This window comes from Halichoeres trimaculatus, unplaced genomic scaffold (assembly GCF_033239565.1).
Source record: "Halichoeres trimaculatus isolate MK-OKI-2021-1 unplaced genomic scaffold, fHalTri1.1 fHalTri1_scaffold_18, whole genome shotgun sequence".
Taxonomy (NCBI): Eukaryota; Metazoa; Chordata; class Actinopteri; order Labriformes; family Labridae; genus Halichoeres; species Halichoeres trimaculatus.
The window spans coordinates 6,867,115-6,876,799 of record NW_027437196.1 but is presented as its reverse complement, the minus strand read 5'-3'; the positions used below and the strand labels follow the sequence as shown (position 1 = coordinate 6,876,799).

General features: G+C 39.3%; 1 protein-coding gene across 1 annotated transcript; it reads right to left on the bottom strand.

Moving 5' to 3' along the window:
* Window positions 1–211: 211 nt before the first annotated feature.
* On the bottom strand, window positions 212–8,848 carry eci2 (enoyl-CoA delta isomerase 2). Its single transcript, XM_074693423.1, has 11 exons — window positions 8,588–8,848; window positions 6,596–6,657; window positions 6,288–6,391; window positions 6,090–6,188; window positions 4,783–4,974; window positions 4,625–4,694; window positions 4,160–4,262; window positions 3,912–4,032; window positions 3,635–3,724; window positions 1,970–2,113; window positions 212–1,036 (listed from the first exon to the last, which is right to left on the bottom strand). The coding sequence occupies exons 1-11, from the start codon at window positions 8,641–8,643 to the stop codon at window positions 881–883; spliced, it is 1,197 nt and encodes a 398-aa protein (XP_074549524.1). The 5' UTR covers window positions 8,644–8,848; the 3' UTR covers window positions 212–880.
* Window positions 8,849–9,685: the final 837 nt, after the last annotated feature.

Sequence of the window (9,685 nt, the reverse complement as noted above, 5' to 3'; positions counted from 1 at the left end):
ACTGTGTGATGCTATCATGTCAATATGGACCAAACTCTCTGAGGAATGTTTCCAGGACCTTGTTGAATCTGTGACGCCAAGGATTAAGGCAGTTCTGAAGGCAAAAGGGGGTCCTAGCAAGGTTTACCTAATAAAGTGGCCAGTGAGTGTGTTGCTTTGTATCTTTTGTTTCATTCACAAAAATCACAGTTCTCTCTTTTATTAACCACACATTCTGCTCTTTTATTGAGTGATGGAGTCAGAGACAAAGACAAAGATCAGTAAACTTGCTGCTCTGAGATGTTACAAAGTGTTGAAGGCACAAAGGACTGAGTTTTCACATAGTGATGCTGCTGTGTTTCCTCTAGCTGAATTCACAAACATTAGATCATATCATGAAAAACAAAACAGAGGTTATTAAAAAGTGAAGGCTGAAATGTTTGCAGTCAAAATCCAAAGAACTTGGATCTAATTCATGTTTGTGACACCTTTAAAGAACTAAAACTCATGATCTGTGCAGATTAAAAAAAGGTTAAGTCACATTTAAACGACGTCATGTACGAGGTTGAGCTCAGATTACAGACTGCATAAAAGAAGTGGATTAAGCCACCATGAGGTTGTTGTCGGTTTGAGAACTACAGTTTTAGCCAGAGTTTTCTTGTGGCAAAAAAAGTGCAAAGTCGCCCCCTGCTGGTCAACAGACACAGCAACTTACACAGCTCCTCCACTCTGGCTTCAAGTCCACTTCTTTGACACAGCTAACAGAGTATCAGTATCTATGTGTTTCCTTTTTCCAGCTTCTATGCCTCAAAACATTTAAAATGAGTGTTTATCTTCAGCTGAATGTGTCAGACACACACTCTCCGTCTCTCTCACAGACACACACGCACACACACCTCCCTCAGAGTCTGGACTTGGCCATGAAGAAGTTCATGACGGCGGTCCTGCACTCGTCTGACAACCAGCGCGCTGTTAGAAGCTCCACCTCTGCGTCATTCACCGCCAGCAGGTGCTCTTTGTCCACCGACCGGATCAGCTTTTTAGAGAGGGCGAGAGACTGGAAGACAGAGAGTGAGACAGAGTCACTTTCAGTCATGATTAAATCAGGTTTTTGAGAGCGTCCTCAGTTTGAAAGTCATCTTGAAAAAGTCTCCCTTCTAAATATATGCCTGATTGTAATTCAGCGCCAATATTGCTGGTTACAGGTTATTTTAAATTGCTACTTTAGCTTCCAGGTCGGGTCAACCAGGACCAGACTGATCAATGACACATCTGGGTCTTCTCTGCTAAAAACGATTTCTGTGATTAATTTTGTTGTGATGGTGGAAACAAGAGCCTAACTGTCAGACAGAAAAAGGACAGAAGAGCAGAAGAAAGATAAACAAGAGGAGTAATACAGCCCGAGCTAAAGGCTAATTCGCCTCTAGCTAAGGCTGTTTCACTCCATAACACAGGGGCTAAACTGTTTGTTGTAATGTTGATTCCAACCCACAGTCAGCAGTTATTCTGCAGTGGTCTGTTCAAACTTGAGAGTCTATCAATAAAATGAAGAGTGAGGTTACGTTAGCCAGCTTTGCTAAATATAAGCAGCAACTAATCTTTTTACAAACTGACAGTGTTTTCATGTTGTCACGTTAGCCTACAGATACGTCAGAGCACCATGCTAACATATAGCCAGCTTGATGTCATGTTTCAAACTGTATCGCTACATAACTGTGTTAATAAGTCCCTTACCTCGGCGCGTTGAATCCAGTAGAAAGTTGTCTTAAACACAGAAGATTTGTTCTGATCCGATCTCCATTTAATTCCAAAACAAACACACTCCTCACTAAAAGTAATTTACGACAGTGTGCGGATACTCCGGGCCACAAGGTGGCAAACGAGTGCAATCAAAACAGATCCTCCTCACAGCATCTTTAAATGTTGTGTGTATCAGACCTGTTCCTGTGCAAACAAGTGCATGTGTGTGTGTGTGTGTGTGTGTGTTTACATTTGGAGGCATCTTGGCGTAGGCCTTCAGTCGGGGCCAAATCTCACTCTGGAAGCTGGTGTCAGGGAAAACCTCTGTGACCAGACCGTAGTTGTAGGCCTGGGTCGCCGTCAGCTTCTTATTGAACAGCAGCACCTCGCAGGCCTGAAGGGACAAGGAGACGAGGACATATTTAAAGAAAAGCTTTAAGGTGGATGATGGTTTCATAACTCCCCCACTGTCTGTTAACGTCCTGATATAAATGACATCTTTAATCGCTTAATATTACAACTATTTTCTTATAACAAAATCTGTTTCTTCAAATTTTACAACTTCTCATATTATTTTTGTTATTTTCTTCTAACTTCTTGATTATTAGCTCCACCAAAGAGGTTATGTTTTTGGAAAGTTTGTCTGTGAACAACATAACTCAAAAAGTAACAAACAGATCTTGATGAAATTTCCAGGAAATGTTCAAAATGGGATAAGGAAGAAGTAATTAAATTTTGGAGGTGATCTGGATCACCGTCTGGATCCAGGATTTTTTTAAAGGATTCTTTATCATTGTGAGATAGGGCAGTTTTCACCATATGTGTATATAACTCCACCATAAATGGTCGGATTGCTTTGCAAAACAACACAAGACAAGGTCACTATAATATCTGACAGATGTAAAATTACGATCCAGATCCAGATCCTGGCAATATTCTGGATACTAAGATCCAGAATATGAAATATGATGTGGGTCATCATAATTTTCAACACTGTCAGGTAACAAATTATCGTACAAACCTGCAACTAACACCAAATTGTAGCAGACAGTCTGCTGAAAGGGAGTATAACATTAAAGTCGGACTACAACAGTGTTGCGAGGTCTGGGCTCTTTGAGTGCTTTTCTAGTTTTTCTCTGTACCAAAACAACACTCTTGACACATAACAAACATTTTCTTAAAAATTCCTGTAATTTTAACCTAACATTACAAATTTGGGAGAACATAACTTCTTAACATCATGTCTTTATTCTTCTACCTTTTTAACATTTTTCTTGTAAAATTATGCACATTTCTTTCAAAATATTTTTTTTACATTCCTGCTATTTTAGTAGCTATTCAACTTTTTTGCTGTACCAAAAAAGCATCATAAAATTTTAATTTATTTTTTTATTTTTTTCTCAAAGGAAAAGAATCTTTTTCTCCTTTTATTGCCACAACACACCAACTTTTTTCACAACATTTTGAATTTTAATTTGTTACATGATGACCTTTCAAAATAAAGTATCAGATTTTTTTTCTTTCTCCAGGCAAAGACTGGCAACCAGCTTTAACGATTCTTCGACCCACTTCTGGTTTGAGGAGCACTGCTCCAAAGCGTCGTTTTCTCGTTTCTTTTTTAAACAAACCAATCAATGGCAGAGAAAACTGAGATCTCTGGTTGAGTTGATTGAATAATTCAGGATTTATTTGAACAGAGTCTGAGAGTAAATGATGACATTTTAAAATATATGAAGACCATTTTGTTGTAGCAACTTTTGACAACTTCTATTTTGTAATATGGCAACTTTTTTCTCATAACACAATGACTTTTATCTTTTTTTGGTGAGTGTTTTTTTTTGTCAGCCTTGTGTTCACTGGCAGTCCTTTGACAAAATTAGCCCTTATTTGTTTGTGTTTGTGTGTGAGTGTTTACCTTTGCGGTGCCCATGATCTTGGGGAAGGTGTAGGAGGAGCAGCCTTCAGGACTCTGACCCAGAGGAATGAAAGGCGTGTGGAAAGTCGCCTGGCAGAGAGAGGAACTGAGGTCATTTTTTTCATTCAGTGAGGGCAGGGTGAGAAATTAGCCAAATAGCCAAAAACTACCAGTGTGGTAAATATCTGTAAGTGCGTGTGTGTGTGTGTGTGTGTGTGTGTGTGTGTGTGTGTGTGTGTGTGTGTGTGTGTGTGTGTGTGTGTGTGTGTGTGTGTACCCTATCTGTAGCAAAGACGAGGTCAAAGAGTCCCAACACTGTTGTTCCGATTCCCACAGCTGGTCCGTTCACCACAGCGATCAGCGGCTTCGGGAAGTTGATGTAGGCTTGCACATACTTTCTGCACAAGGTTTACATATGAAGCAAGGATTTTACAAATTATTTCTAATTTTTATATCATTGTGATTATTAATAACTTCAAAAATTAGTTAAAGAAAAGCAATGAGAACACATCATTGAGCATTCACCTGAGAATTTCTCCCGAGCTTTTGGCCAACTCTTCAGCCCCGCCCTGTGCGGCCTGAGTGAAGTTAGACAGATCATTTCCACTGCTGAAGTAATCACCAGCACCTGGGGGGAAAGACAACATAAGAAAGAAAAAAGAAAGGCAGAGAAAGCAGGAAAAAGGTAAAAAGATGGAGGAGGGGAGAAAGGGAAAGAAAGTTAGTGAGAAAAAAGAAAGAAAACCAGAGAAGGACAGAAATAGATAGAAAGAGAAGTGAAGAAGGAGATGGAAACAAAGAACAGGGAAAGAAAAGATTGAGAGGGCAAGAAATAAGAAAGAGTGATATAATGAAGTTGAGAAGAAAAAGAAAGAAAAAACAAAAAAGGGAAATGAAAATGGAGAGAGAAAAATAAATAAATAAATACAAAAGTAATATCTGCAGATAGGTTTGATGAGTGTGTGTATGTGCGCGTGTGTGTGTGTGTACCAGTTATAACAGTGATGGCTGAGTCGTCGTTAGCCGCCTGCTCCAAAGCCGCAACAATCTCACCGTACATCTTAAAATCAGAAAAGAGAGGGTCAGCTTGGTGCTGATGAACCTGTTTCTTCTGGGTTTTTTTTTTATGTTTCCTATTCAAATCAAACCTCGATGGTGACTGCGTTTTTCTTGGCTGGTCGGTTAAACATGATGGTGGTGATCTTATCCTCTGTGGTGACCAACAGCGACTTGTACTCTGCCCCACTTGCAGCCGGCTGCGCCGCCACCTCGGCAGAGCTTCCACCCTCAGCCGCGACCAAAGAGCCGACCAGGTCACAGTACTTCTGTCGGGCTTCTTCCTGAGCGAAGCACAGATCAGGAAAAAAGTATAAAGCACAGGCTGAAACCGGTAACTGCTGTCTGTTAAAGGTCCCATATTATGCAAAAATCACTTTATTTAGTCCTTTAGTGAAATTTGTGGGTCTTTGTCTTTCCTCCCAGTCCACAAAATGTGATAATTAATGACAAAACCTGTACTTAGTAGTGCTTGTGAATGTAAAATCCTGACCTAAAACGAGCTGTTTGGATTTTGGGGATTTGCCGACGTCAGCGATTCCCTTTATTGACCAATCAGGAGCAAGTCTGACCTGCTTTGTTTTTGGCTATAAACAGCCACAGAGTTCCATGCACAAGCTTCCCATCTCAGAAGAAGACAAGACTAAGTGGCTAGAGTTCATTTATCAAGGAAATGTTCCAGCTACACTCAGTAAAACTGTGCATGTGTGTGCTAGTCACTTCACGGCCGACTGCTTTTCCAACTTTGGACAGTACAACAGAGGGCTAGCGAATAGACTGGTCCTGAATCCAGGCGCATTACCAACCATCCGCCAACAAACCTCAGACCCTGGAAATGTGAGTATTTTAAATGCTGTGTGCTGTGGAGCAGATGTAAGAGCTTTTTCCCAGTGGCCCCCCCTGTCTCTGTGTTAGCTTCAGGATGCTAACTTTAGCTGCGGTTAGCCTGTTGTTTTAGCCTGTAATGCTACAGTAAACGAGCTTCGCTGTTTTCTAAACATTGTGCACTCAGAGCTTGTGGCGCCGCTCTCAGTGTCGCGGTATCAGCGGTGGCTCATTTACATATGAAGGCCACGCCCACTAAATCAGAGCGTTCTGAACAGAGGGGCTATGAGAGCCTGGAAACAATGCTGCTGTGCTTGATTTATTGGCTTTTTGGACCAAAACATGTTACTACCATTTCATGAAGACATCAGTGACCCATATTAAACTGCAGAAAAGGAGCAGAATATGGGACCTTTAATTCCTAAAAGCTCACTGTTATGGATTTCATCAACAATAACAAAAAATCACTTGTAAATTTCTTTGCGCTGTTTAACTTGTGTCAGAAACAGAAGACAAAGCTTTTTATGCCACCTGTGATGAGAATCTACGGTGTTTGACTCTGCAGCTGTTGTACCTGTGTGATAGAGCCAAGAGATTTCCACGCATCCCATTTGACCTTGTTGACAAAGTCCATCATGCCTGGTTTGGGGGTGTTGCAGGGACCCTGAGTGGCCTGAAGAGGATAATTTATGATATATGAGTTACAATGACAAGCGTCAACACATACAGGGCTGGAGATTTGACCCAGCATGTTAAAGCTAACATATCTCACCTGTTTGAAGAGGGCATATATCTGCAGTTTGGTCTCGTTCCCTGGATCATTCTTCAGCGTTGACAGTCTGCTTTTGGCCTGCTCGAACTGCTCCACCGTGGCACCTGCACACAACACCATCATCACTGAACATAGAAGCTCCTGGAAGGAACTTTAGATTCCTCTGATCTTAGTGAACTGAGCCCAAAGCTTGATCTCTTAAATGATCCGGTCGTGTACGCCTGTGAGTTGTTTTTATGTCAAATGAATAATAATTCACCACTTCTCAAAATGTAAGAAACACTGTGTAATGTTTGGCAGACACTCACCCATCAGAGCAGAGTGCGAGGTGTGGAACTTCAGACTGGGAATGGTGGAAACTCGGGCCAAGCTGGAGACAAAAGATCATATTCAGAGTATTTACCCACACCCCGAGGGGATTTCAGATGTTTTAAACATGAGCCCGTCTTCACACAGAAAGTTTTACTACAGATGAGTTTATCCTATAAAAGGCAAACAGGCTGTAATTGTCCCGATGGGCCCAGGTTGTTATTCTAAGTGTCTAACATTTTTGAAAGAATCCCAAAAGAGAGAGTGAGATCATTTTATTAAAGAGGACTCACTCAGTAATTATTTTGCTCAGGAGAATAAAATTATATCACTTATGTATTTTTATTTCATGTATTTGAAAATGGAAGAGGTAATCAGACCTGCTGTTTTTCTCCTTTATTTTTGCTCATTTTAAGTGTTTTGGGGGGTATCAGTTGACTAGCTTAGATTTGGTGAGTGTATTTAATTAATTTTAGTCCTATTTTAAGGTAAAGGTGAAATTTTGAGATACTAAGTAAACATTTCAAGACACTATGTACAAGTTATGACTTGAAAGGTCTTCTCCTCTCATAATTCCAACTTCTTTTTTCTCAAAAAAAATAATTAAGTATCTCATAGTTTCTGCTCCTTACGTCATTATTTCAACTATTTCTTCTAGTTTAACTTATCTCATTATAATACCCTAGCTTATTACATGTTTTGTGACAATTGCTTAGTATTTCATAATTTTGTTAAGTTAATGTTGATGTTCTGACTTGTATTATACTTTCAACTTTCTATCTTAGAAAAGTAACTTAGTATTCCTAAACTTTAACTTCTTTTTTCCTGTAATTTTAACTTTTGATCTGACAATGACTTGTTTCATAGTTACGACTCAATGCTTCAGAATTTGGGCTTTTTATCTTATAATTGCAAAAATTAATAATTGCAAAATTATGAACAAGTACTATATGATTTCATTTTTTTTTATCTCACAGCAATGACTTGGTAACTTATTATTTTAACTTTAAACCCATAATTTCTACCTTTTTCTCATAATTTCAACTTTTTATCTAAAAATTATAAAGTGGAACTTAATTATTAGGATTATTTACTTCTAGGTTGACTTAGTGTATTGTATTTCATATTTCAAATGTTTTTGATTTCATTATTTTGACTCCTTTTTTAATAGTTTAGACTTATCCCTCATTATTTCGATTTAAAATGTCATAATTTCTACTTTTTTCTTAATAAGGGTAAGGTTCTAATTTTTTTCCCTTTTTGCTTTCATATATTTAACATATTTTTATGTTGTTGTTGTTGTTTTTACCTTGAGGAAAGAAGCTTCCACTGGTGTCTGCATTTCTTTAAAGGTTCAAATGTTTGAAGCCCTAAAGCCATTAGCTGTTTGTCTTTGATTTAAATAATTAGACACTCACAATTTAACGGATTCTGGTTCAGATCTGTTTTTATGTTTCCCCTTCTTCTTACAAGTCTCTGAAGGAAAGCATGGATGTCAGGTTGTGTCGGCACCTCTATCTCTGACCGTGCTGTGAAAATCTGGAGCAAAGTTCATAGCTAGCGCTGCAAGCTAACCATAGGTGCATTTCTTGTACAAACATCGAATCGATCGAACAGTTCTTCAATTAAACTGTGTGAGGATCTCCGATTTTAAAAATCTATCCTTTTTTTATTGTTTGTTTTTAATGTTACGCACTAGAGGTCAGGCTGACTGATGCCACACTGTTAGCTCATCTTATTTAGCTGCATAAAAGCTGTCAGGCGTCAACCAGCAAAACCTCGAGCCCTCAAATGTGTCCCCGTTATGTGATTAGTTTGATATCGGTAACTTTGCCAAGCTAACTGGTAGCATAGAGGTTATTCAACCTAGTCAGACTCCAAAGGTAAAGGGTAAAGTAGAAATTATCGCTAATACTCCTCTTACTGGAAGAAACAATAATCTGCAAGAAGCTCAGATTGACGTTCAGAAATGACACAAGTCTCATCCTCACCTTCTCAATTTGACTGACCGCAACGGAGCGGAGATCTTCAGGGCTACGCCGGCCATTTAAATCCAGAGACGGAAGTCCAAAGTGCAGAAGGAAGAGACTGATGTGTGGAGGAGTTAACTAATGCATGGGACCCGCAATTTATGTATGAACCAGAGGAGATGCTAGCTGTGTCCCAATTCAGGGGCTGCAGCCTACGGAGGCTGTAGCCTTCGGAGGACCCGGCCTTTATAGCCTGCGAAGACCGAAAAGGCCGAACTGAATTGAGACGGTCTGGTCTACGAAGCATTTCCTGTTTGTCACCCTCGACGTCACACAGCACCGCCCTCACCTGTCAGGCTTACATTACTTTTAAACACACGTAAACCAAAACCTCACATTTAAACAGGATGATTTTTACTATCTTTTTATTACTTTGCGTTGTTATTATTATTATCATTATTATTATCATCATTTTTATCATTATATCATTTGTATTATTATTATCCCTATTGATAGAGTATAGATCTACCATTTACATGAGAGTAAGGCAACAACGTACATTTTCAACATTTGATAAAGTGCTGGGGGGATGATAAATAAATAAGTATAAAATAAAAGCTGCTGAAATGATTTAATGTCTTTTGTGAATTCCCTGTAAAAAATACATAAATAAATAAATAAAAACTCCAAGTAAGTTTTTTTCCCAAGAGAATTTACATTTATGGACATATTTTTATAAAATAATGAGAAGATTCATAAAGAACTGTTTTTCCACTGTATATTACTTGAAAAGAGCCCAAACAACACATTTTCACACAGAAAAACAAAATATTCTTTCATGTTTTAAAAACACAATCACATAGTTGTTGCCAGAAATCCTTCATATCTGTATAAATCAGGACTCCTTTTGGAGTTCGGCCGTGTCCATCATGTTCGGCATCCATACGCAATGAATCTTGGGATATGTGAGGCTATGAAGGATTCACCAAATCCGTCCTTCGCGGCCCCCGAAACGGAGGACAGATTCGTCGGCCGCATTTGGAGGAGCCTCCGTATTGGGACAGCCTCCGACGCACCGCTGTGACGTAATCGGTCTTCAAATCCAGCCTCCGTAGGCTG

What these genes read in the sequence shown, in the direction of transcription:
- eci2 (XM_074693423.1), bottom strand. Translation starts at nt 8,643, where the DNA reads ATGGCCGGCGTAGCCCTGAAGATCTCCGCTCCGTTGCGGTCAGTCAAA. An exon ending in CTCTTGGCTCTATCACACAG is followed by an intron (nt 4,975 to 6,089) that starts GTACAACAGCTG and finishes TGCTTCGCTCAG; the next exon opens with GAAGAAGCCCGACAGAAGTA. An exon ending in AAAACGCAGTCACCATCGAG is followed by an intron (nt 4,695 to 4,782) that starts GTTTGATTTGAA and finishes TCTGATTTTAAG; the next exon opens with ATGTACGGTGAGATTGTTGC.